At 36.9% G+C, this 27,797-nt stretch overlaps 2 protein-coding genes across 2 annotated transcripts; both read left to right on the forward strand.

Annotated features, from left to right (window-relative positions):
* aqp9b (aquaporin 9b) lies at positions 1 to 13,499 on the forward strand. Its single transcript, XM_044138691.1, has 6 exons — positions 1 to 290; positions 948 to 1,074; positions 5,310 to 5,447; positions 5,776 to 5,894; positions 7,932 to 8,149; positions 12,233 to 13,499. Exons 1-6 carry the CDS (start codon positions 189 to 191, stop codon positions 12,393 to 12,395), a joined length of 867 nt encoding a protein of 288 aa, XP_043994626.1. The 5' UTR covers positions 1 to 188; the 3' UTR covers positions 12,396 to 13,499.
* Positions 13,500 to 16,194: 2,695 nt separating this feature from the next.
* Positions 16,195 to 26,688, forward strand: lipca (lipase, hepatic a). The gene is made up of 9 exons (XM_044138679.1): positions 16,195 to 16,975; positions 19,291 to 19,469; positions 20,380 to 20,559; positions 20,628 to 20,745; positions 22,145 to 22,378; positions 24,043 to 24,285; positions 25,522 to 25,636; positions 25,979 to 26,197; positions 26,358 to 26,688. The coding sequence occupies exons 1-9, from the start codon at positions 16,894 to 16,896 to the stop codon at positions 26,488 to 26,490; spliced, it is 1,503 nt and encodes a 500-aa protein (XP_043994614.1). The 5' UTR covers positions 16,195 to 16,893; the 3' UTR covers positions 26,491 to 26,688.
* Positions 26,689 to 27,797: the final 1,109 nt, after the last annotated feature.

The following is a 27,797-nucleotide window of genomic DNA, read 5'->3' on the forward strand; positions in this document are numbered from 1 at the left end:
ATATTTTAAAGTGGACCCCTTGTGGTTGTCCCGGGAAACAGAAGCAGGGATCTTAGCGCGTCCGGCAGTGGGAGGCGACAGCCTGCGCTCTCATCTCCGCACTGCCTCCATCAGAGCTGTTGGCTGTTTGTTGTGATCGGAGGAAGGCATCAAATAGTCCCAGAAAATAACATCGACAGTAATAAAGCATGGAAGAAGAGAGCAGGAGGAAGATGAAGGAGAAATTTGGCCTGAGGCGGGGCATCTTGAAGGAGTTCCTGGCGGAGTTTCTGGGGATTTTTGTCCTGATCGTGAGTATTATTCCCCCCTCCCTCTGCACCTGTCACCCAGCTTAAACAGCCGCGTTAAAGCTGCTAATAAGAGTTTCTGCGGACTGACCGCTGTCCCTCAAATGCCTCTGCTAACAGATAATAGGAGGCTCTCGGAGGAGGAGATGGCACTAATGTAAATTTTAGGGCTTTTTCTCTCACATGATGTGTTTCTTAAAGCTACAACAAGGTTGTTAAAAGTAGATAATTAATGAAGTTTATTAAATAATAAGCAGAGCAGCACTGTGTTGTCTTCCAGTAGAGAGTCCCAGCCTCCACCTGAAACCCTCTGAGCTGCAGCTGTCACCTCAAAGAGAAGAAAAAAGTCTGCTTTAATGTCTGGGATGGCCCATCAGAGGGGTGATGCATCTCCCACAACAACCCTCTTTATTTGTGGATGACTGCTTTCGCCTCAACACTCCCACCACCCCATCCCTCTAAATTACTTGTGCCTTTTACCTAATAAGTGAGGGATTAATTATTGTTTTGAGCTCCAGCTTGGACAAATTGTCTGTGGCAGTCGGAGGCTGTTTGTGGACAAGAGGGCTAGTGTAAATGGTGATCTTAATTGGAATGATTAGAAACAATGAGGCTTTTCTAGCTGCGCTCTTTGTGTTTTTGTTCTTGTCTGTGTCCCAGCTCTTTGGATGCGGTTCAGTGGCCCAGACGGTGCTGAGTAAAGGGGCTCTGGGAGAGCCGCTCACCATCCACGTCGGTTTCACCCTGGGAGTCATGATGGCCGTCTACATGGCGGGGGGAGTGTCAGGTAAGAGACGCTCACACGTTGGATTCACACCGGTTTTCTCCAGGTCGACTGATTCCTGGTTGGCAGGTCAAATGTAGAAAAAAATATTATAATGCTTCCATTTTCTCAACCAAACCTGTGCACTTTCCCCAGTGAAATCGATAAATGGATGTCACTTTGGGTTGTACACCTGGAGAAAAAGCTGCGCTCAATGCAACCGTTTCCTGGTGTCTCTGATTTACTTACTCATATTATCTTAATATATATATATATTTTTTTCCTGTATTATTTCTCGTTTTCTTTTCATCAAGTTATTTTATTATTGTTTTTGTGCAGCACTTTGGGGCAGTTTTAAACTAGTTTTTAAAGTGCTATATAAATAAATTTGACATCGACATGTAAAAGTTTGTTGATGTTTTTTAAAAAGTTTCCTCAAAAAACTCAATGATTTACAAGCCAAATATTCTTTCAATATGATTAGGAAGCATTAATCAGACTGTTAGCGTCTGCATTGATGCAAGTGATAAATCCTTTAGTTTATGACGACAAAAACAGGCAAAATAATGTGATCTGAGAATTGGAAAAAATGGGACTCTGGTAAAAAAACAAAAAAACAAAAACAACAACCCAAAAACAATTAGCAGATATTTAATATAGTCTAGGTTTTGTTTGTGACATTTAAAAAATTACTTTACAGTTCTCATTTTTGCATTTGTTAATTCATGCAGTAATTTGCGATTTAAGACCCAAAGAAGCACATATCCAGGTATAAAAAATATCAGGCAGAATAAAATGTAATGGTGCAGTTCAAATTAATTATGTCCTTTTTTGATCCTGCAAACATTTCAGTGTTTGAAGTTTTACTTCCTGGCAGTGAGAAGGAAGGCTTTAATGTTTTGACTTTCTAAAAAGTTTAATTATCCTCAAAGTACCTTTGCTGCAAACTTACGTGAACACAATAAAAAGTAATTTCAGAGGTTATTAAATGTTAGGAATTGAAATTATTACATTTAATCAAGCATATTAGTTTGTAAATCCAGAATTACATTTTGATTATAATCTCATTTCAGTAAATTTAATCTTTACCAAGTCAATAAATTTTTTTTGCTTTTTTGAAACAAAGCAGATTATCAAAATGATGATCAATAATTTGTTTGACTTGAGGTGTTTTAGTTGCGCAAATACATTTATTCAATTAAATATAATTTGACTAATTTGGTTTTTACACTCGTTTCTATTCAGAAAATGTGGATTAATTAATAAAAAGCATCTTCATCCTGAGACAGACAACAGCGGTGAGAAAAATATTTATTCTTTATTCTGACGGGTTACTGGATGTCTCTAGCAAAGCAAAACTACTTTTTTAAATCACTTTAATTTATGTGTTATTAATGGCCGAGTAGAGATAACTGTATAATTATTTGTACTCTTGTCAGCTTTACATTTAATCCCGCTGCCATTAAACCAAGAAGTTTATTTCTGTCACTGAGATGAAAATGTCCCTCAAAAGTGACAAAATAGAAAAATAAATTGTCTGCGTGTATTTACATTTATACACATGTAAAAATAAAATTCAATGCCATAAATTGATTCTACACTTCTCAAAAATCAGCTAAGAGGAGTTGCAACACTCCAACCATGCCTGTTTTTGCTGAGCAGCTTCTCTGCAGGTCTCCACTGTTATTTTAGCAACTTATCTTTGGTGATGAAGTTGAAGTCTTTCAGACCGGAAGGCCTCTGTGCCATCATCCTAATCTTTCTCTCAGGATTCTGTCTTGAGTTGCTTCAAAATGTAGTTGCTACTTCCAGTCGGAAAAATAAAAAAACCTTTTTACCTAAATCTCTCAGGTTTGTCAGCAGTCACATTTTCTCAACTAAAGCTGTATGTTCTGCAACAGCAACAAAATCATGTGGCATATTTTTAAAATAGTTGGAGTATTTTCTGTATGTTGGCTCTTATTTGTTCTTGTAGTAAACTTTTAACACTTTTTTTTTCTTTTTTGTTTGACGCGTTGCATGTTTGGCCAATTATTCTGTCTGGTTTGGGAAGCTGAGTGGTTTGACATGCGTAACCATAGCAACTTGGGGCATCTCATTAGCATCGCAAAAGATCCAATAATATCTAAACTACGACATATATATACATACAGAGACCACTTAAAATGATATTTTTCTCTGATTTTACTTTTCATAAGTTTATGTTTCGGTAAAATGAACATTGTTCTTTTATTCTATGAACTACTGACAACGTGTCTCTGAAATTCAAAGCAAAACTTTAGTATTTATTTGCAGAAGAAGAGTTCATAAATCAAGATTTGGTGGAATAACCGGGAGGTTTTCAGTGGGGTTCAGTGCAGTGGACTCTTAGCTTTTCCAGAGCCGTGCAGCAAACCCATATATGTCAGTCCTGCGGTATTAGCCAGCACGGCTAAAGCTGATCACTGTACACCTGGTTAGTCTGTGCAACAACATCACAATAATAATGACTATTATGTCTATTTTTGTGAGGTAAAATCAAGAAAATAAAAAAAATCTACTTGAACAAGTAGAAAATAAAATTTGCCTCCACTTTCAGGACAGTTCTGTATTTTACAGAATCATTTATGACTTTTACGGTTGGTGTATGTTTCTCTCTTTGGAGTAAATCTTCAGATTAACAGACGATTAAGCCAGGAATCGACGCTAAAGACGAATGTTGTGATTTTTCAACAATTGGCTCCCTATTAAGAGCAACTTGGAGACTTCAGAAGAATAGCAGAAAAGCCAGAGGACAGAGAGGTTAATATATGGAAAGCTTTTGCTGCATGACTGGGCCATTTGGTCCGCGGCTTGGTGGGAAGCTTCTGTCCAACGACATCTCTGAAGATGATCGTAGGTATTGGACTAATGAGCTTTACAGGGGCATGGGTCTGTGGAGATAAGGGGGGTCAGGTGTGACAAGCCCAGCTCTCTGGGCTTCCCTGGCAGAGCGGCCCCAGAGGAGAAGAAAACACAATTGGTATCACTTTGTAGTCTGCAAATTTTAGCTGACAGTGTACGGTAAGTGTGACACATCATGGTCACTCTAATGACCTGCAGTCTACGTGTGCCTTAAGCAGATTCAGGCAGATTATGTCAGAAGCAATTCGGGCAGGCCGGGCCGGCTGCTTGTCGCGGCCGGTGTTTGTGAACAGGATGGGGAGATTAACAATGGGCGCATGGCTGATACCCCCCAGTGGTGTTACCCCAGAGAGGTCAAAGCCAAGATCTCAGAGTGTTAAATAAATGACCCCACACTTGGTAACAATTGGCTGGAATGTGCTCAACACTTCGCTTCAGGACAAAATATGGGAAAGCAGATCTGAGGGAGCACAAACCCGGAAGAGTGAGCCGGAAAGTGTTGGATGAATGGAAGAGGTTTGGTGATGACTGCGTGAATCTGCAGCCCGCTGAGGTTTGATCTGCAAAACGTCTTGAATTTCAATTGTGCACAAACTAAGAGAAAGTCAAAATGGAAGAGCTGGTGGGGGAAAGACTATGTGCATCAGTCCCGCATGCAAGAATTACAGCAGATTTTATAGAAAATAGCTGCATTTACTCAGTTACATTGAAAAATTTAACATTTAGGAATATATTTTTTGCGCTGTTCTGTTTACTTTTACTTGGATTCTGCACCCACTGAGCGTAATTTTACTGGATGACGAAGAAACTTATTTTAACCAGAAAGACACAAACACACACACACACACACACACCTGCAGTTTAATATAAAATTTTTCCCTTTTTTGTAATTATGTTATTTATATGAATTACTTTCAATTTGACCTTTAAAATTTCCATATATTTTATATTTTGTTCCATCTAGTAATGTTATTTTTACATATTAAATAATTTATGTTTTCACAAGTTACTCAGAACTTGAGTAGCTTTTTTACTCCAACTTGAATAATTTTTTAGATTTCTATTTTTTACTTCTACTTAGTAATAATATGTATTAGTAGTGCTACTCTTACTTTCTAACTCCGATTATAAGTGCATCAAATTGGAAAATTTGTTTTCTTAAAGTTAAAGGCAGTAAGAGTCAAAAAAATCTCAAAAATATTGTGGCAGCATGACTTTATTTTTTAAATACAACAAAAAGGCTGTAGAAAAATCACTTAACATGAGCAAATATCTGTTTTTTGGTGACTTTTCATTGTATAAAAACATGAGTAGTTTTAAAACCTTCTAATTTTTCACTGTCACTCTAAGATGTTGAAGTTTCCTGATCTCTTCAGGAGCCCATGTGAACCCGGCTGTGTCTTTGGCCATGGTGATTCTGGGGAAGCTGCCTCTGAAGAAGTTCCCCGTCTACGTGGCGGCGCAGTTCCTCGGAGCGTTCGCCGGTTCCTGTGCCGTCTTTGGGTTGTATTACGGTGAGCTTAAATGTAGAAAGTGTGGCAAAACAAAGAGCAGAGAAATGTCCAGGGTTTCCCCCAGCGTATTATAAGCCTGGCGGGCCACCAGGCTTTACTTCTGCTCCCACCAGGCTAAACATGGCTTATTTATTGAAGTCTTTTTAAAACGTTTGCATTTTTTAAGACTTTATGGTTGGTGTTCAGGTAGTTTTTAACTCAAAAACACGACGGGCCGCTGGATGAACGACTGTCCCAGCATTTAACCGCCAGGCTTAGCACGTTTTCTGGGGGAAACTTTGAATGTCCCATATCTTAAGTCTTTTTTATTTTATTTTTCTCTCCTCAGATGCTTTGATGGACTACACCGGCGGAGATCTTGCAGTTACTGGTGAAAATGCAACAGCCAACATATTTGCATCTTATCCTGCAAAACATCTGTCGGTGCTAAACGGGTTTGTTGACCAGGTGAAGTTCAAAATTTGTGTTTCTGATCGTGACCGTCTCAGAAATATAAAGCTTAAAGAAAATTATGCTAATGCTTTTTGAATTACACATGTTTCAAGTGAATATTTATGTTTTACCTCAAACTTAACAAGTTTGTGGGATAATTTATACACACTGGATAAGATGACAAACTGGAGTTAAGTTAATCTGCTATTTTAAAGAAAAGTGTCCTAGATTTCATTAAAAATATGTTTTACTGGCTTTTAGATACCAAAAGATCCAATTAAACAATAAAAATATTAGAAATAACTAAGATAAAACAACATTTTTTAGAAAATAAATAGTCAATTCAAGTCATACTATAAAATTTCTGTAAAATACAGAACAGAAGCTAAAAACAATGGTTGCTTTTTTTGTTGTTTTGACATTTTCACACAGTGAAATACTTTTGATAGATCCTAACTTTAACATTTTTATTTTTGTTTGTTTTTAAAAAAATAAAATAAAAAGAAAATACTGATACCACATTTGTTGGTAAGTTTAGCTCCTGCAGGTGTTTCCAGCTCTCCGAGTTAAAAATAATTTATTTCAATATTTTATTTAAAAACTGAACCTACCCATAATGGACAGGTCTCAAGTCCTGTTGGAAAGTTAAAATATTTAGAAGCTATTAGAAATGCTCTAATATTTTCTGGTAGACGACTTTGGAAGACGATTAGTGAGGAGAAAAATTCTCCAAAAGTTACAAATGTAGTTAAAGGGATTATTTCAGTGTAAAGACAATATTTCTAATATTACTGTGGTAAAGATACATTTACCTGAAGGCTTTTTACACATTTTGCCAGGTTGGAGGCAGATTCAATGTGTTCAAATGTTTTTGAGATGTTTTGTGCATGTGACATTATATTTAAATTATTTTAAAACCTGCAGAAGACCCGATCATTTAAAAGTTAAAGCCCTGGATTTGGCACAGACTCGAGAAAGATTTTAGTGTCCAATCAAAATACTAAACTGCAACAGTTTAGTTGTTTGAATTAAGGTTCCTTAAGGTGAGACGCAAAAATTGTTTCCTTTGTACTCATGTTAAAAATGTTTCAAGTATTTTGCTAATTAATCTTTCACATGTTTTCTGGAGTTGGAGCTTCTGCGATTTGGTGTGATGTGAGGGGAAAAAAATCCAGCAAATTGTCATTTATACTGATAAAAGAAAAATTAAACATAAAGTTTTAGCTTTAAACCGATTTTATATTTGAGAACATACAACTGATGCAGATGGTGTAACAAATATATAAATATATGTATTGGGGAACAGTGTTAAAGGGGCAGTATTATGTAAAATATATTTTTTAGCTTTATTTCATATTATAAGGCTACTCCCTCATCAAAAGATACCTGGAGATTTGATTTGATTCTTTCATGCATGTTTGAGAAATCCTTTAATCTCCATGGCAACCATTCAGCTGTGCGAAACGCCTGGGTGGACCAAGAACCGCCTCTTCCACTCAGCTCCTTCAGACTAGCCAGCAGCAATTAGCAAACACCTGGTGGAACTGTGGGTCTGCTCATTAAATGACGCTGCTAAAATGTCTTTAAACGGTTAATAGAAGAGTCATGACTTTTTGATGGCGGAGTGTCAGAGAGTTTTAAAGAGACAGAGACCTAATTTAAAGAGGTCAAATCAGGAGCTCAAATTTCTGTTCAGTCAAATTTGATTCTATAACATCTTAAAGTAACAAAGTTACTTGACTGTCCCATAAAATGAAAACTACGTGGCAGGAAAATCCACGTTTGTGCCCCTTGAAGCCATCTCACGCAGCGTGAAACAGGAATAGAGACCCCCTAACAGGCTTAGAGAAACTCAGGTCAGAGGTCATTGCAGCAGATGAGAGGACTCAAAAACTTCCTCTCAAGAAGCAAATTCAGCAGCTAAAGCAAACCCAAGGGCAGGGATGGGGGAGCATCCTGCTCCAAGGCCTGCGCCAGGGCCCCGGTCGATCGAAAGACCCAAAACAAATTCATTGTTTTAATAATTATCCGATGCTTCTTCTGCTTTGGAAGGTTATTGCCACTGGAGCGCTGGTCCTTTGCATCCTGGCCATCACCGACAAGAAGAACATCGGCGCCCCAAAAGGCATGGAGCCGCTCTGCATCGGCCTGACCATCATGGCCATCGGCGTCTCCATGGGTCTGAACTGCGGCTATCCCATAAACCCGGCTCGAGATCTCGGCCCGAGGCTCTTCACCGCTGTGGCTGGCTGGGGCAGGGAGGTGTTTAGGTAATTTAGGTCTTTTATTAGTGAGAAAACGCTTCAAAACTAATAGAAACTGATGAAAATCTGGTCTTTGGCCTTCTCTATGCAGAGCTTCCAGCACTGTTTCTGTTCCTGTCCAATCTGAATTAATATTTTAAACACAATACATGTTTAAAAGGAGCAGTTTCTCCCACATATAAATATGAAATATTTAAAAGTATATTTCAAAAATAGAACCACTGTATGTTCCGTAGACTGGAACGTCAAAACTGCACGCGACATCTTCAACTCAAATATTAATAAGCTAAAGTTCAAAAAATGAAAAATAAATACAGCTCGCTAAAGTAATTTTGTTGCAGCTGAATTTTAGAGATACTGCATGGTTCCAGGACTGGGATGAAGTTTTATATATAAGAAGCAATGGTTTCTGTTTTAGATGCTTCTTAACAGCCACAGGCACAAAAAACAAGTTTACAATGGAGAAAATGTCTAAAAACTAAAATAATTATTATAAATATTATAGTAATAATAATTTCTTAAAATGAACAAGCTGATCAGTTTATTACAGCAGAGATCGGATACAAGAAAAATGTCCAAACTGTGACCACAAATTTAAAAGAAAATCCGTGCAGAGATCCTCAGTTTGTTTTTGAAATACTAAAATATTGCTTTTTAAGGTTTTGTGCTGTTTTTCCAGCTTTAAAAACACTGCTGGGTTGGGTTTTTTTTTTGTTTTAGTTTCCCTGAACACATTCTCACTCCAGGCACAATGATTTAGGTTTTAATTCAAAGCCAAATTGGTGTGATCGACACATTCCTGCGGCCGCCTCGTCAGGCTCAGTGTTTGGATGGTTGGTAAATACGTTTGTGCCTTTGCCCTCGGTGGCCGTCATCCTTGACCCCGCTCTGGACCAATCTTTTTAACCCCTGCCCCTGAAAGCGACTGTGCATGTCGCTGCTTAAAGGCATTGAGGCCGACTGCTATGGTTGTCAAACGAAGAACAAAACGCTGCTGGGGTAAAAACGTCTAGAAAGTCCAGACCGGTGCAGTAATAAGGCTGCTCAGTTAATCTCCAGAAGTGTGAAAGCAACTTTAAATTTTTTTTTATTTTTTTATCTAGTTTGAAAATGATACTGAAGTCTAAATACAATATGGGAGATGTTGCTCCAGATGTGGATCCTTCAGCTACAAATGGACTTACAGGTGTAAAATGTTTGAATTTCATGCGTTTAAAGCATCCTGCTGAGTTTATTAGAGTTAACTTACAAAATAACAAAACTGAAAATGAGAAACATTTTTGTTAACTGAAAAGAATAAAACCAAAAAATAAAACTAATGTTAAAATACTGAAATTATTGATATAACATTATTTGTTTTAATATTTATGAGTCTACTTATTAACCTTTTGAACTGATGTGAAATTTGTTTTATTTTTTGCCCCACCAAAGCAGTTTATGTCATCATTACGTTACTTCATGCTCCCCCTAGTGGCTGTACGATGGCAGCAAAAGTTTGGAGAAAACTTTTTGTTCAACAATAATTTAATAAGCTGTATGAAAATTGTATCTTCTGTTATGCAATCGATGCATACGTAATCACAATACTTTGACATTTTTTAATTCTGCACCTAAAAATTATCCAAATTTAGAAAACACAAAACACTCGTTTTCACTACATCTAATAAAAACCAAGCTGAAACTAAACAATATTTAACTAATAAAAACTAGAAACAATGAAATAAAGCTGAACTATAATGAAAATATTGCCTCCCTGTCTCCTACCGGGATAATTTCAGTATATTTGTTTTTCTTTGCTCAGAGTGAAACAGTTGTGACCCAGAGAGAGTCGGTCTCCTGAGCTGATCAGTAGATTTAAGTCTCTAATCCAGACGTCTGCCGCCTCCAGCTTCCTGACGGAGAGACTCGGTCTAATTCAGACGACTGTTTACGTCTGTCTGTCCTTTTAGCTGCCCACACCACGACACTGACCTGCCGTATTCTGTAATCTCGGTAAACGAGTTCAAAGGGACTCAGAATAAGAGCGAGGACACAACAACAAGCAGAGGACTGTTCTGTAATCCATGATAAATTGATGGTTACACCAGACCTAATAAACAACGTGTGGTTTTTAATGTGGATTTTTAATTTATGTAGAATAGGATTAATTACCGTATTTTCCAGACTATAGAGCGCACCTCATTATAAGCTGCACCAACAAAGTAAAAAAAACAAAAAAACAAACAAACTGGAGGCGTAGATATTTAAGCTACACCATGCTTTAATCCACTGGTCTCTCCGCCGCTCTCTGTTTCCCATAAGGACGCAGCAGTGGACTGTGTCCTGTTCGTAATGTCCTGTTCACATTAAATGTTTATCAGCAAAAATTATTATGTTTGATAATCAGTTCATTACCAGTTCAGACAATTTGAAACAATAATTTAAATTGTTCTAAAGTAAAATAAATTGTTTTTTAATTTGATATTGTGAGTAAAATAAATGTGACTCTTCAACCAGGTGAAGGCAGCGTTTGTTCTTGCATATTGTGAATTAATTATTTGGTTTAAATTGCAGCATTAAGTTAAAACAATTCAAGATTAATTAACTTTAAAACAATGTTTAGTCAACTTGTCTCTTGTTAAATCAACTTAATGAACTTTAGATTCTGAGTTAAAGCTAATAAAATTTTCTTGTTGACTTAAATTGCATTTTCAAGGCAGCAGGTGGAATTTCATTTTCAAGTTAAACTACCTTAAAATGTTTTACAGTGTATGCACCACAAATTTTGAACAAACTTCCAGAAAACGACCGAACAGCCGAAACACTGAGTGCCTTTAAATCAAAACTCATTTGTTTAGAGTTGCTTTTGAAACTTTGTAAATGAAACATTAATCAACAGTCTGATGTTGACTGATGTATTGACTGTGTGTTCTATGATTTTGTATTTTCACTTTGAACTGCCTTGTTGCTGAAATAGAAACAAACCAAACTGATTGATTGATTAAAGTCAAATTAACTCAACTGTTCCCTGATTTATTTCAAAAACATAAACTTTAAAATGTTGCCTTTGTTCCCCCAAATGAAAATTTTAATTAAAAGGCACAACCTTCTACATGAACGACGTGTAAAAGTGGTTGAAAGTGAAAGTTGTCGACACATTAGGACTTGCAATGACGCCTTACCAGGGTCAAAAAGTTGGCAGGATTCATCCAGATTGGTAACTAAGGTTGACTATCATTGTCTTCGTTCAGGCTAAAACTGACAAGTATTTATCTAGTTTTACCTTTTTTATATTTAGAAGAATGTAGTTTACTGGGGGGGAGGGGGGGTTCTAATTAAAATCTGAAAATTTCTGCATTAATTAATATTTTGCTCCTTCGTTCTGTTAGACTTAAGCAGGGGTGCTCAAAAATTAACTCAAGTAAGAATAGCCCTACTTTAAAATAAAATTATGTTTTCTCAAAAGAAAACTTGACTGACAACATCTGTGAAAAGGTGGTGCAAAGATAAAATCAATAAAATAAAATAAGAAAAACAACAAGAATGGACTTAAAACAACAATAAGACAAATATAAATAAAGCAAAAGCCTCATTGTGTCAAAAGCCGAGGGATAAAAATGTGTCTTAAGGAGTTTTTCCAAACAACCAGAGTTATATTTGGAAGACTTACAATGACACATATCCATGAGCTACAATGGCCTAATCAAAGTCCACACCCAAATAAAATTGAGAACCAGGAGCAAAACTTTGTTGCTAAGATGTTAATGGATATTTTCCAAACAATCTCACTGAGGTAAAATTATTTTAGAGAGAAGAGAAATCAAAAATATCCGTAACTAGATGTGAAACAGCACAGTATTATTGCTGGAGAACTTCAGTACATGTCACACTTTAACACCAAACCATTCATACGTTTAATTATTTTATTCACAATTAGCAGTTTGACTGTCAAAGAGTTTAGAATAATAGACTTCTATGATTTGAAAGAATTCTGCCAGAGACAAAAATAAACTCTTTTTGCAAAGAATAAAGTTTACAGAACGGTGAGCATCAGGAAGTTCAATAGTTTGTTGGGTTAGCCGTAGCTTAATGATGGTGTCCTGTGTGCAGAGCTGGAGGCTGCTGGTGGTGGATCCCTGTGGCCGGGCCCATGGTGGGCGGAGCGGTCGGAGCCGGGATTTACTTTCTCTTCATCGACTTGCACCAACCTGAGCCGCAGAAACAGGACGACAACAATGTTCAGGACAAATACGAAATCATTACCATGACTTAAAGGGCGTCAAAGGAAACAAACTGAGCGTCAATTTCTTAATAAAAGCAGGAAAGAAATATCCAAAATATATTCACTAGATGGACTCATGACTCTCATAAATGACAAAATGATGCACATTCCAGGTTTTTTTTTAGTTTTTTTAAAGTAATTGGCTAAAATATATTTTCCTGCTGAACTTTTTGTATTCGGATAAACAATAGCCATGCAATGTAAACACAAAATTTAGTAGTGAAATGTGAACATTTACTGTGAAAATTTAGCTTTTTACACTTTTTCATGAACTTTTCTTGTGGGGAAGAAGAGTGACTTTCTTCTTTTTTTACTTTTGCATGCTTGTAAAAATTTGCTTTGGTTTGAAGTATTAGAGCTTTTATACTATCTACACAGACAATCCAGCCTTAAATAATTTGTGTAGTATTACTTAATGTTTAATATAGTGTCATTGTGTTGCTTTACAGATCCAGGGTACATTTCTTTTTCAGGCCATCATTGCATGTATCTTACCTGATTGGGAAGAGGATGTGGATTTAGAGTCTGATTTAGTGAAGTCAGCTGGTTTAAAATCACTGATTGAACGACGACAACAGCAGTAACACAGTTTGAAAGAGTAAAAACAGGAAATAAATTTGTGTTTCTTGATGAAAATGTGATATACAGACTGCTACAACAAACCTGAGCATGAATTTGTCATACCAGAAAGCACTTTACGGCAGCCCAGAGGTTGGCTAATACACAACAGCATTTAATTTTAAGAGTTTGTTTTGACTTCAGATCACAAATTAGATATTCTTTCTTAAAGCACATTAAATATTTCCATATTTGGTCTGTTTATTGTAAAGAAATTTAAAGTTTGAGGTCTTTAAAGAAGTTGAGCATGTTCCTTTTTAATGGCCTCAGTGAAACATTGTTTTTAATTCACCATATCTTTGCTTAAACTTTGTTTTAGATAACTAGTTTGGACCATGTGCAAGTTTCATTTTCTTGTAAACAGGAGCAGGAAAAACAGGAAGTAAAGTTTGTTGCGAACAAAAATATGTGGCATGTTAATAGAAGTAAGTTTTGTAGTCAATCTGTGCAGAATAAAAAGTTACTTTTTCACTTAAATTGTTTTACTTTTCTTAATTTATCTGAAAATAAATTGTAAAAAGTAAAAGGTAAAAACAGTTTTTTGTTTTGTTTTGGGTTTTTTTTACAAAATAAATCAGCTCTGACTTTAAATCCACATAAATTTTTTTTAAAAACTTTCAAATTCATTCCCAACAAATAGTTTAAACTTTACACACACTTTCACACATGTCAGGAGTTTCTTCAGCATGCAACCATTTTTCTTTGGGCACTAAGTCTACAAGTAAAATGTGTCATAATCATCTGTTTGCACAAGCAGAAACCAACAGAGAGGTCTGAATAGCTACAAAAGCTTGGGGGAAAATGGACATAACTATTATAATATCCTGCAGGCAGTTTTAATGGTGCGTTAACTTTTTATTCATAACATTAGAAATAGTTTTAAATAAATAGTTTTAAATAAATTAATTCTGTCTGTTTTTTTATTCCTACCTAAGCCTTTGTGTTATTTCCTAACACTTTCTTTCTGGTTGTGGTTTAAATAAAACATAAAAAGAGGGAAAACTCATGTAACTTCACAGGGAATGGATGAAGATGGTTTGTGGTTCAGAGGCTTTCCTTTCATGAACCTGCAGGGAGCGTCAGATGTGCATTTTTCCACATTCATGTTAGCATCTCTCATTCTAAACCAAATTTGTGATTTAAGCTCCGTGTTTCAGCTGCGAACACGTTGGAGTTTAACACTTATAACGCTGTTACACCCACAGAAAATAGTAAAGACAGTAAGGTCATCTGGGTCACTCAAAATGAGGATTTAGAAGCATCATTTATCCTAAAGTCTAGGATAGGAAGCTTGTTTAAGATGAAATATGTCTGGACTTTGACTGGTCCGCACATGAACATGTTTTGAACCTGTATCTGCATTGATCTGAATTGCAGCTCTTGCTGTACATTTAGGGTCACTGTCCTGCTGGAGGATGATCCCAGTCTAAAGTCTTTTTCTGCCTCCAGCATGTTTTCCACCGGGACTAAAATATATTAAGATCAATCAGTTTTAAGCTCCTCCATCTCCTACAAAAAAAAAAAAAAAAAAAAACGCAGTATGACAACATGGCCACCAAGGGAATGTTGTGTTCAGGTTGATGTGTGGTGTTTAGATTCACACCACATATGGCATCTAACAAAAAACTGCAAGAAATGCCTTTTTTGGCATGGCGATGGTTTAAAAGACCAAATAAATCGATGAGTTATGAACTCCTTTGCTCTTGTTTGCTAGGGCTGTAAATTTAGACGACCACATCTCGGTTTGCATCACTTTCAGGCGATGAACTCAGCAGAGCCTTCCTGAGATGCTAAAAGCTGGAAACATCGTTTTCTAACTTAGCGCTTCGTTAAAACCTCTCCAGGACTTTTTCCCTGACCCGTCTGCTGTGTTTTGTGGTCTTCACTGCAAAAAAAAACAACAAAAACAACATATTACCAAGTAATTATAGTGTAAATATCTTAGTAGACTTGAAATAAGACAAAACTAACTTACAAGTAACTTTTAGAAAACTATAGATGAATGGTTTTAAGTTAAAAATTAAATAGTAATTGTTACATTGGCAGATTATTTCGCTTGTAGCAATTTTCCAATAATCCACACCAACACATTAACATGCTTTGCATCTAATTTTCTGATGGAACTAATACGTTTTCGTCAATGTTAATGAATTATTGATTTTAAACACTCCTATATGTTGCTAAAAAGTTACTTATCAGTTAGGTTTGTCTTATTTCAAGTGGACTAAGATATTTGCACTGGAAACTGAACCAGAAATCCTTTTTTTTTTCAGCGTTTTTGTTGCTGTTCGTTCACTAATGTTGGTTTTTGCAGATCATCTGGATTTATTCTGAGATCAAATCACGCATAAGTGGACTTTATTTACTTAATTAGCTGATTGGTTGTGCTGGACTTTTTTTTTTTGGATGACAATAGATTTCATATGCATTTTCTGAATTTTATTTGTAAAAACTATTGAAAACTTTGTAAATTTACCTTTCTACTTTACATTTACATACTGCTCCGTATTGGTTTGTTACACAGAATATTAAAAGGTTTTTGTGAAAGGTGGAGGAAACTGTAAAGGTAACAATGTATTTTCATGTGCCTGATTTATTAAGATGCTCACATTGATAACACTAAGCAACAGCCACAAGATGTCTGAAGTTTTCCAACTGTTTTAGGGAAACGTTGATGTGCTGAATTCAGAAATCTCATTGCTGTTGCTCAATCAGATCAACTTTCTGAGCTACGGAGCAACATGAGTATCAAAATGCCTGACTTGGTCTCAGATCTGGGCCGGCTTCCTGAGAATCTGGGATCAGTGAGTGACGAGTCATTTTTGGATGAAGTGACGATGTCACAAAACTGTAATCGATTTAGTCAGAATTTCCCTAAATCAAACTAGAATGAAAACCTGACCTGGTGGAGGAAAATGAATGTCAACTGAAATAATTCAGTTGAAAAGACAACTTCCAAAAAAATATATATATATATATTTTTTTGTTACCTGGTGACAATTCGTTAAATGTTTTATGTAATTTATGAAGGATTAACATAAAACTTCTTCCTAATTTCTTATCCTGACTTGACAGAAAAGTAGAGAGGCGTTTTTGGGTTGAAAGCCACTGAGATGTTGGTGTCTGTCTCACCACAGTGTGATCATTAACCCTGTCTGTGTACTGAACCTGCTCACAGCATTGACCTCAGTCAGGCTGATACCTGAAACCAGTCCAGGGAAAAGGTCATTAATTCACTGCTCTGAAAACACAGCAAGACAGCTGGATGCCTCTTTGATTTTTGATATTTTTAAAGGTAATTGATCATTTGAGCTGCTGTTATTACTGGACCGTTGGACAAAACACGCCCACGTGGTTCCCACAATCACTGCACTGAAGCTGCATGTTGAGAATCAACAGGCGCTTTTTTTAAGGCCCAACATTGGAAATGACAACAAACAGGAACCACAAACCAAAGTCCTGCTTGGAGCAACAATGTTGCTTCATTGCCTGGTCACTCTCAACCTTTCAGCCTGACCCAGGTGCATTTTAGTAAACACGTGACGCAACATTCCACTTTAAGGACTCTTATTTTAATGACGGGTGTAACGCTTGATGAGGGTTTCGTCTGCCGCAGGTTTCAGCCGTGTTCTCGTTCTGCCTATACCGTCAGTGTTTCACAACGTGCCGAACGTGCGCGGCGAGGCCTCGGCCAATCAGGTCAGCAGTGAAACCACCTGATGTCTGAACCGTGACTTCTCCTCTCCGTGCGTTCGGAGCAGTACGGTGATCTCACGTCAGGGTCCTGGACAGCTACGATGCTTCTCTGACACAGCGTCAAAACCCTTCATGTCTAAACGCCCGGTTCTGAGGAAATATCAAAGGTGAAGTCATGTCTGCGCTCAGACTCTTGTGCTGTTTGCTGATAGCATGTTGCCTCAGTGAGGGGAAGAGATTTAAAGGAAGCAGAGAAAGTAAGTATCAACCGGCTGAAAAATGCGACATAAAAGACGTTTTTGTTGCTTTATCTTAAATGGAAAAGTCCTAAAGACAGAACTGATATTGTGAGTAGCCCTTGTTTATATTTGTAGTGGTCCACAAAGTCCTTAAATACATCTTGTACTTTATTATATAAATGACATGAAATTTAAACTAACTCAAACAGATATACAGAGGTTTATTTGAGCACAACACAAAAAATCAAGAAACCACTTAAAATGATCAGTTTCTCTGATTTTACTCTTTATAGGTAAATGTTTGAGTAAAATGAACAAATTTCTTTTATTCTATGAACTACCGACAGCATGTCTCTAAAATTCAAAGCAAAACTTTAGTATTTATTTGCAGGAAAAGAGAAATGGTCAAAATAACAGGAGATGCAGAGTTTTCAAACCTCAAATAATGCAAAGAAAACATTATTTTCATTTAGAAATAGCAATGCCGAAGTTTTAACTCAGAAATCAATATTTGGTGGAATAACCAGGAGGTTTTCAATGAGGTTCAGTGCAGCAGACGCTTTGTTTTTTCCAGATTTTTATATTTTAAACAAATTTCCAAGTCATTTGGTGCAAAAGTGCTCAGATTTTACTTGTTCTATTGAAAATGTTGCCACTTTTCCCCATTTTCTGATTCCTAATATTGATTTAAATCACCTTTGAAATGTTTTTTTGTTCTCCTGTACAGTCTGTACACTTCTTATATCAAACAGACTGAAAAAATCTTTTTCTGAACCACCTTAAAATTTTCAACCAAATCAGAATTACAGCTTGAGCAAAACTAATAAATTAAAGTAATTTTTCAAAGATGGCTCAAAGAAATATTTGTTCAGTGCAGTTCAAACTAATAAGAACAATTAATCAAATCAGGACGGCTCTTAATCTGCCATTATAATCTTCACATGTGGTTGTTTGTAGCTCCTGGCCAGCAAACAGATCCGTCTGTTTAAGCTTAAGTCTATTTGAAAACTTTACGTACGCGGCAAGTTTATTTACGCCAAAATGTGGCAACAAAAGTCAGCAAATCGTGTCTTTAAAAATCTGAATTCGTGCACTCTCTGTCTCTCAGTGTTTTAGTTTTATATGGATAATCCAGTGTTGCAGTGAAGAGGCCAAAGAAAGAAAAAGCAAATAAAAGAGAGCCCATATCTGCTCAGAAGGTTTAATAGTTAACTTCAGATTGAGCAGCAAAAAGGAACTTGATCTTTGATGTGAATATCAAGAGTGAAAACCAACAAATGTCGCCAGAGATATTTTGTTCAGAATCTGCAGGTTTTTGTTCCCTTTCCAAGAGAGACGCTTGTTTTACACTTAGAAAACACGGAGGAGTTGATGGGGGAAATGTTTTGCCTAAATTAACCAAAAGAGAGATTAATCTTGCTGAGGCATCTGTGCATGTCAGCCAACAAATCCGTGTAACTTGACGATCAAAACAAAATGTCGAAAGCAAGCGATTAATCAAAAAAAAAAAAAAAAATCTTGCTTTACTGTTTTTTTGTGTTTGAGTTCCTGTGGACATCTGGGGAAATATTTACAGAAGTTTGTCACAAACACTTCATTCATTGCCAAAAAAAGAGAGCTGCTGGGATAAAACATTGACTCATTTTGTGCAAACAAACTTTATTTAAAAATTCAAAGAACCTGTTTGTTGAACTCAAGACTGTGTTTTTTTTTTGTGTGTGTTTTTTTTAAATTTACTTCTGAAATGGAGAAAGGCGTTTTAATGCAAGGGGACATTACATTACAACATTACATGGACAACCAAGGACTTTTCTATTTCCTTTTGTTGAGTAAAATCATCAAAACAGTTGAAATGCATGATTGTAATAATGCCCAAATGTTTACATTATCTCCATAAGGTACAAAGTTTTATCTGGGTTTAAATTACAGGATATATCACTGCTGTTTTATCATGCTTGTGAGATTTACATTATTTTGTGCGTGCATTAGTTTATATCTCAAATAGACAGTATCGAACTCTTTCTCTAGCGTAGAATAGACATGGATCGTTTTAATACTTTGAACCAGTTTTGACGTTGTTTATACCGAGATATTTGGTGTATAACAAATTAGTGAAGACATTTTCTGATTGTTAAAAGTCCAGCCATGAAATCCTTCGTTTTGTAAATCAACTTACTAGTTAGGTATACTTTCAAGCGTTGCATATTAATGAAAACTAAAGTGAATTTCAGTGAAATGCAACGTTCACCTCCTGCACCTACATAGCAAACACCCTGATTTGACTGGAACTAAGACAAAAGCATAACGAGCAGCGCCTCCGTTTGCTCTCTGAGGTGCGACGCAGCCGGAGGACGTCGTCAGGCTGAAGGAGCCTCGCGTCAGCGGTTCCGTGTTCAGGCTGTTTTTGGGAGGTGAGGACACCTGCATGCTGGACCCTCTGCAGCTGCACACGCTCACCTCCTGCGGCTTCAACAGCAGTAATCCCCTCATCATCATCACTCACGGGTGGTCGGTAAGGTCATCTCCTGCTTTCCGCGCACTTCACTGAACACGAAAACTCACAACCAAGAGGAGGAACGAGTTCAAAAAGGATTACAAGCAGCGACTGCTGCTGTTTGCACATTCAAAAATGTGTTTTAACATTTCTGCTTTGCTACCCTGCAAAGACAAAAGATCTCACCGACTATTTTTGGTCTTGTTTAGAGTGAAAATATCTTAGTACACCTGGAATGCGATAACATTAATTCATAAGTAACTTTTCAGCAAAATAGAAAAGCTTATTTCAAGTATCTAATTCCTTAATATTGAGGAAAAAAACACTTTTCCTCTTTTAACACAGAAAAATGTCTTGTCATAAGTGAAATAATTAGGTTTTTTTCCCCAATTCATATTAAGGAATTATTGACTTAAAACAAGTTCCTATATCTTGTTAGTTACTTGTGAGTTAGTTTTGCCGGTAACACTATTTGGAGGGGACAAGTTATGAACATGAATGAGTCTTTATGCTTACATCTGTTATCATGAAGTGTCATTCGGTAAATAATGACACTTTTAATGCAAAGTTGACACTTAATTTACTTTTAATGCCAGTTTTAATTGAACTTTGCATTGAAAGAGTCATCATTTGCTGAATAATGCAGAGTTGACACTTGTAATGAATTTTCAGTGCAACTTTTAGAGCACCTTTGCATTAAAAGTGTCGTTATTTACTGAATGACAAGTCATAACAGTCGTAAACATTTATTAAGTGTCATTCGTGTTCATGACTGATGTTATGTCAAGTTCATGACAGTCATCAAATAAAGTGTTTTGTCTCATTTCAAGATATTTCCTCTAGAAATTAGACCAAAAAGATTTTGTGTTTTTTGCACTGTAGGAAGCAAAATGAGATTCCAACTTTAGGAATTCTTGTTTCTTCCAAGGTGGACGGTATGTTGGAGAGCTGGGTGCTCCGGATGGCCACGATCCTGAAGACGAACCTTGCGGATGTTAATGTGGTGATGACCGACTGGCTGCGTCTGGCCCATCAACATTACCCCTTGGCTGTGCAGAGCACCCGCACCGTGGGCAAAGACATAGCTCATCTGCTGCAGTCACTCCAGGTCAGATTCACTCACCAACGTGCAAAAATGCGGAAAAGATGTATTTAAAGGTAATAAATCCCAAACAGAGAGAGTACCGGTACCCAGTGAGAAAAGTTCATCTGATCGGATACAGCCTGGGAGCTCACATATCCGGATTCGCTGGAAGCTTCCTGCGGGGTGCAGAGAAGATTGGGAGGATTACTGGTGAGTTCATGTTCTCTTACTGTCCATCTGTCTTCTGACAGATCCAGAAAGGAGAAAGAAAAAGATTGGTGCCTTGCACAAAACGCAGTAATAACAAAGATAAAATATTGCATAAAAATCTGAAATTATGGATCTGGGGAGGAAAACAAAAAACAAAACAAAAAACATCTGGCTGAGGACAGAAGCTGTTTGAGATTTTAGAAATGTGACTCTCCACCAAAAGCATCAATATGTTCAGCATTAGCACTGAAAAAATGATGCTATTTCTGCAAGCAATACATTCAGTTTATGGGGCGTGGACTGTGTAAACACTGTAAGAAAACATACACCAAGGTATGAAACTTCTGATTTCATGATAAACTAAACAGCCTCTCTGTTTAAAAGACATTTTAAAACACATTTGATAATTTCCAAAGCTCAAAAATGAAGATTTATGACTTTATATAACTATGGATGTGTGCCATAATTTTTGTAACCCGTCTTAATCTGAACCACTGGCTGTCTTGAAGGATAGATATGAAATCTTACTGAGCTTTTCCAGAGTTCAAGAAGAGCTAAAAGGTGAAATGTTTCAGCAATCTGGACAGGGTGTGTAATTCTGTAAAACAGACTGAGCAAATCTAAATATTACAATATCTACTAGTAAGGGTTGAATGTAAAATACAACATTAAAAACAAACCAAAGTCCAGCAAAACCACAAAAATAAAACGAAAAGTCTTTTAGTCCTAATATGCACAATTATAAAAAAAAAAAAAAAAAACATTTGCTATGAAATGTCGATTAAATGGCCTCTGTTTTTTTATTTAATGTAATTCCAAGCAGTCTGAAAAATCAAACAAACCACTTAATCTTTACGTTTACTCTTTAGGGGCAGGTAGGTTTTGTGCATCACTGATGCAGCAAGAAAGTGAAATCTCTTAGCTCCCAAAAACTGGAAGAATGGGAGAAACTTTGAGGAACTCCACATTTATCCAATATTTTTAGTTGTTAGAATTGATTGCGCAAATCAAGGTTGAGAGTTTGTTGTGATCCAAAGTGTTACTTTGTTCTAAATGCAGCAGGACAGCTGCATCCTGTACCAACAAACTGAAATGATTCAGTTTTGATAAAACAGAAAAGAAAAATGTACTTAAAAACAATTTACAGAGAGCCATTCACAAGCTCAATCTCTGAATGCAATCAAGATTTACTGGCACACCTGTAAAGTATATAGTAATAATGACACAAGCAGCCACTTAGATCACATTTAAAATTTCCAAACCACTTTAAAAACTTTTCTTTTTATCAATGCGTTTGTGCCATTTTAGGTTTTTGCATATTTGCGAACTAATGCTCATTATTCTCACTTCTTTTCGCATTCTTTGATTCCTGTTTAAAACACATTTCCTGTCCCTGCAGGCCTGGACCCGGCAGGGCCGCTGTTTGAGGGCATGTCTCCCTCAGACAGGCTTTCTCCTGATGATGCGGAGTTCGTCGACGCCATCCACACTTTCACACACGAACGTTTGGGCCTCAGCGTGGGCATCAAGCAAGCTGTGGCGCATTACGACTTCTACCCCAACGGAGGAGACTTCCAGCCCGGATGCGACTTCCATAACATTTATGAACACATAAGCGAGTACGGGATCCTTGGTAGGATGAGTAGCACTGAACACAATTTTAAAACGCAGACTTTTAGCTTCTTATTCTCTCAGCAGCAAGAGTAGCAGCAGAAGTCTCGATGGTTCACTGTTTGGATGGAACATTTTATTTCTTTCAAAACCAGATTTTTGCTGGAATAAACGTAAAAATTACAGTATTTAGAGAGTCTTGTGAAAGTATTCACACCGCTCTACCTTTTTGGCTCTCGTTATGTTACAATATACTTCCAAGTAACGCTTAAAGGTGAAGTGAGCAAAGAATCCTGGGTTTGCAAATAATAAAATAAACTGAGAATAATGGCATGTTCAGCTCTGGAAAACATTAAGAGCCCACTGCATTGAACCCCGTTGAAAACGTCCTGGTTCTTCCACCAAATACTGATTTCTGAGCTCATCCAGAGTTAAAACGTTAATATTGTTTCTAAATGAATATGAACTTGTTTTCTTTGCATTATTTGAGGTCTGAAAGCTCTGCAGCTTTTTTGTTATTTTGACCAATTCTCCTTTTCTTCAAATAACTACAACATTTTTGCTTGGAATTTCAGAGACACATGGACAGTATTTCATAGAATAAAAGAACAATGTTCATTTAAATCAAACATAAACCTAGAGAGAGTAAAATCGGAGAAACAGAACATTTTAAGTGGTCTCTTAATTTTTTCTAGAGCTCCATATATTCAGCAGCCCTTACTCTGATCCGTCACAGGTCACCTTATTACTGTTTTTAAAGGTTTATTATAGCTCATAATAATGAGCTATAATAAATTATAAATAAATTAAAAAATTTAATTAATAAATTAAAAAACAGCATCATGGAAAACACAGGAAACGCACCAGAGAGGTCAGACTAAAGTTGTTTAATGCATAATTAGATTAAATAATCGAGTTCTCTGTCAAGCCATCATCTGGAAATAGAAAGAGCATGAAGCAACTGCGAGCCTGTGAACCGTAAAACATGCTGGGCAAGAAGATTATTAACCTGAGATGCAACAAGAGCTCCGTGGTAAATCTGGAGGAGCTGCAGAGATCATTTTTTTGACAGTTTAAATAAAAGTCTCACACCCAAATATGAGAAGACAAAGGTCACCGATTTTCTTCACTTTTCAGACTTTTAGATGGAAAATGAAGTAAAAGAATAAAAATAATACTGAAACCCAATAATCGATTTACACCCACTTCCAAATTACACACTTCTTTGACCCCCATGTGTCATTTTCAAACCACTGCATGTGACACAGTTTGTTCAGCTGCTCCAAAATATGTATGGTTAGCTGCTCTTTGTGCTCTACCATAACATTTTAATTCCTTAATTGCTCTTTCCAAATCAAAACATTGGTGGTTTTGGAAGCCACATCTTGGGGAGCAGTTCATCTTTTTGCTTGCCGACAGTTTCATTTTTGATGCATTTAATTCCCTCCGGTCCCACAGACGCTGTTCTGGAAACTGTGGTGCCCTTCAATCGAGAACACAGCTGCATAATCTGACAGCGGCAGCCACATTAAAGCAACATGTGCCGCTTTTGTCCCGTGAGCTGCGGCGACAATCAACGCAGAGCTGAGATAAACACAGCGAGAAGATGTGACAGGAAGAAGCCACTATCGTATGATCCGACCATCACACAGTAATGTGAGCTACTTTGTCCTGCCTTCCTCACAGGCTTTGAACAGACGGTGAAGTGCGCCCATGAGCGCTCCGTCCATCTGTTCATGGACTCGCTGCTGAACGAAGACAAGCAGAGCACGGCCTACGGGTGCAGCGACAACAGCGCTTTCGTCAGGGGCGTCTGCTTGGACTGCCGGAAGAACCGCTGCAACACCCTGGGCTACAACATCAAGAAGGTCCGAACGGCAAGGAGCAAGAAGCTCTACCTGAAAACAAGATCCCGGATGCCTTACAAACGTGAGAATGAACTCTGAGAATAATGAGAATTTATACGTACCGTTAGGATTTGTAAGCCCGTCACAAAACAACATTTGCTGGACGATGAATTGTCACAGTAATTATCGCGGTACACAAAAGTATTGTTCTTTTGAGGCTATTTTCAAGTGACAACGACATAAAAATGCAAGTTCACCATTTTAAAGACTAATAAGTTTTAAACTTGTAAAGAACATTTCACATCAGGATTTTAATAAAACCCAACAAGAACAAAAAAATAAATACGGATAAAGTCTCTGTAGGCAAAACTGCTGGTCCAAATTTCTTTTGATCACAATTAAAATGATCAAGTTAATTGATTGCTGATTGAAACAGACTTAATAAACACTTTCTTCATATCTTGTCATGTTACAACCTCAAACTTCAGTGTTTTTAAGTGAGATTTCATGTGACAGATCAACTCAAAATAGTGCACGATTGTGAAGCTGAATGAAAACAGTTCATGCACTGCAAAAACACAAAATCTTACCAAGTATTCTGGGTCCAGTTATAGTGCAAATATCTCAGTTCACTGGAAATAAGGGAAAAGTAATTTACATGTAACTTCTCAGCAACACAGAAGAGCTCGTTTTAAAAAATAATTCCTTAATGTTGATGAAAAAGTACTAGTTCCACTGACATATTATTTATCTTATAACATGGGAACAATATCTTGCTACAAGTTACATAATCTGCCAACGGAACTAGTACTTTTGAATAAATATTACAGAATTATTGACTTAAAACCAGCTCATATTTCTTACTGATAAGTTATACGCAAGTTAATTTTGGCTTATTTCAAGTATACTGAGATATTTGCACTAGAAAATGGACCAAAAATATTTGGTAAGATTTTGTGTTTTTGCAGAGCAATTTTCTGCATTTAAGTAAAAGAAAAAAAATAAATAAAAATTTGAAAAGTGTGGTGTGCATATATACTTAGCTCCCTTTAATCGGATACTGCCAAATGAAAAAAATAACTTCAGTGCAATCAAAAGCCTTCAAGTCAGCGAGTGCATAAACAGAGTTCATCTGTGAGTAATTTAATCTTTAACATGAGGATAAAATTAAAATAAAGGCAGCTGGTCTAGTGGAAGCTTTCATACTTGTGAATAAATGTGGAAAAAAGTAAAACGTGTAAATCCTCTCTCAATACTTTGTGTGTTTTCCATGAATCAAAAGCTGTCTGGTTAGTTTCTCTCTCTCTTTTTTCTGCAGTCTATCACTACCAGTTCAGGATCCAGTTTGTTAATCAGACGGAGGAAATCAAGCCGACGCTCATCATCTCCCTCCAAGGAACTGAGGAAGAGAGCGGCGAGCTGTTCATCACAATGTGAGTACTGCAGCAGATCTGGCGCACCGCGCATCTGCGCTTTCAGAGAGAAAAACCAACTTACCGAGAGCAGCTGACAAACTGCTGCATGAAAGAAAACATGAACACAAATAGAATAAATTACCACAACAGGACATGATTCATTCACAGTTATGCTGTGTTTATGCTATGTGCATCAAAGAGCTTTAAACAAACCACTGCCTGCAGAAAAAAAATTAAAAAAAAAAACTCCTCTAATTTCCTGCTTTAGTTGTGGGCTTTCCCATCAGCAAGCCGTCACTCTCCAACAACAACGCGAGGACTAAACGATGACCTTGTTTTCATTTACTCCCCTCGATGCAGAGAGGAAGGCATTCATGGAAACACAACTCTTTCCTTCCTGATCACGCTGGACAAAGACTTGGGGGAGCTGATGATGCTGAAGCTCAGTTGGGAAGTGTCTGATATGTGGAAGAACGTGTGGACTCGCATGCAGAGCATCTTTCCGTGGGGCGGCCAGGAGAGCAAACCTCAGCTGACGTTGGGAAAAATCAGCGTCAAAGCAGGAGAGACACAGGACAGGTACAGCGCACGGTACTGAAATTTCAAATCGAAGTTCCACATCTGAGGGGGGAAAAGCATCTGGGCTTTGGATGCCATCTAGTGGACACTTCATCAGTATTTAAGCTTTATCTTGCAGCGTAACCACATTGTAATGTTTTTTTGTTTGTTTTTTCCCCAGGACATCATTTTGTTCCATGAATAATGACGGACAACAAATCGAAGTTGCTCAAGTTAAAGTGTTTGTGCGCTGCAAAGAGGGTGAACCAGCGCGCCGCAGGAGAAAGAACAGCAGACTGGTTAAAAAGAATTAATCTGTTCAACAGACTAAATGATGATACCTAATGGTCTCCTCATGATGAGGCTTTGCAGAGTAAGAAATCAGCAAGAAATAAATAATTGAGGGGGAAAAAAAATTAACTGAGAAGTTTGTCTGGAAGTTAAAAACAAGCAACACTGTGTTTACAATGTGATGAATGACGGGTTGATTAATAAACATCTTTTTCAGCTGACAACACTGAGCTACTAAATGTTGAAAGTTTTCAGATTAAACCTTAAAATAAAGTGTTTTTACATGAAATCACTCATCAGCTCTTAAAGTGACAGAGAACAGCTAAAGGTTTGGTTCAGACGTTTACAGCCACCGTTTAACACAAACGTCAAACATGATGATTTATTTTAAACGTTGTGCAACTTTATTTGCAAAGACAAATTTTGAGTACACAAAATAGAATTAGTCAGTTTCAATTCACACAGTAAAAAACAAAAAACAACAACAACAAAAAAACACAACACTTCCATTAGCACATTTTCTGCAGACATCAGCAAGATTCTGACGCACTGGATTTTTGACCTCTCCTTTCAGAACTGGAACTTTTTAAAAATGGTTTAAAGGGAGCTATTATGATCCATTTTAAATAAGTAAGAATATGTCTATGGGTTGTATAGAACATGTTCATTACATTGTTTGCTCAAGATCATTTCCAAATATTGGGAGATTTCACCAGCTCAGTTCTGCTTATTTTGAGCTCCTTTCAGGATGAGCCGTTTTATTTTACCGTAATTTCCGGACTATAGAGCGCACCTGATTATAAGCCGCACCCCCCTACATTTTTAAAGGAAACACATTTTGTACATACATAGGCCGCACCGGTGTATAAGCCGCATGTGCCTACATTGAAACATGAGATATTTACAAAGACAGACGGTACACAGAAGGTGATTTTAAAGTTTTAATAATATGCCGTAGCTTTTCTTTCTGAACAGCAGCAATATAGCAAAACAACACTAACAGGGCTGTTTTGTTGTTTAAATAACAATTTAAATAACAAGCCGACATAAAGCCATAGAATAATTACCAACTCCTTGCCAATGTACACAAATAAATTCTTATTAATTTGTGTTTTAATTATGACACTGTGGGATAAACGGCCAATAGTCCCTACATTACAATGCATACGTTACTATAACAGGACAGGTGCAGGTTCCAAGTAAAACCCTTTAACAGCTAAGAATGAAACCACTTTTCAAAAACTCACTTTTAAATACTACTTAAATAAACAGCAAAATACCTGCAACATTCCTTAAGGAAGAGTGCTAAGAAAGTTTTGAGTCAAAATGG

The sequence above is a fragment of the Gambusia affinis genome, linkage group LG02 (genome assembly GCF_019740435.1).
Source record: "Gambusia affinis linkage group LG02, SWU_Gaff_1.0, whole genome shotgun sequence".
NCBI lineage: Eukaryota > Metazoa > Chordata > Actinopteri > Cyprinodontiformes > Poeciliidae > Gambusia > Gambusia affinis.

Bases quoted from the DNA above. Each gene is read 5' to 3' on its own strand.
- aqp9b (XM_044138691.1), top strand. From the start codon at position 189: ATGGAAGAAGAGAGCAGGAGGAAGATGAAGGAGAAATTTGGCCTGAGG. The intron at 5,895-7,931 runs GTGAAGTTCAAA...CTGCTTTGGAAG, and splicing joins TAAACGGGTTTGTTGACCAG to GTTATTGCCACTGGAGCGCT. The intron at 8,150-12,232 runs GTAATTTAGGTC...TCCTGTGTGCAG, and splicing joins TGGGGCAGGGAGGTGTTTAG to AGCTGGAGGCTGCTGGTGGT.
- lipca (XM_044138679.1), top strand. From the start codon at position 16,894: ATGTCTGCGCTCAGACTCTTGTGCTGTTTGCTGATAGCATGTTGCCTC. The intron at 20,746-22,144 runs GTGAGTTCATGT...CTGTCCCTGCAG, and splicing joins GAAGATTGGGAGGATTACTG to GCCTGGACCCGGCAGGGCCG. The intron at 25,637-25,978 runs GTGAGTACTGCA...CCCTCGATGCAG, and splicing joins GGCGAGCTGTTCATCACAAT to AGAGGAAGGCATTCATGGAA.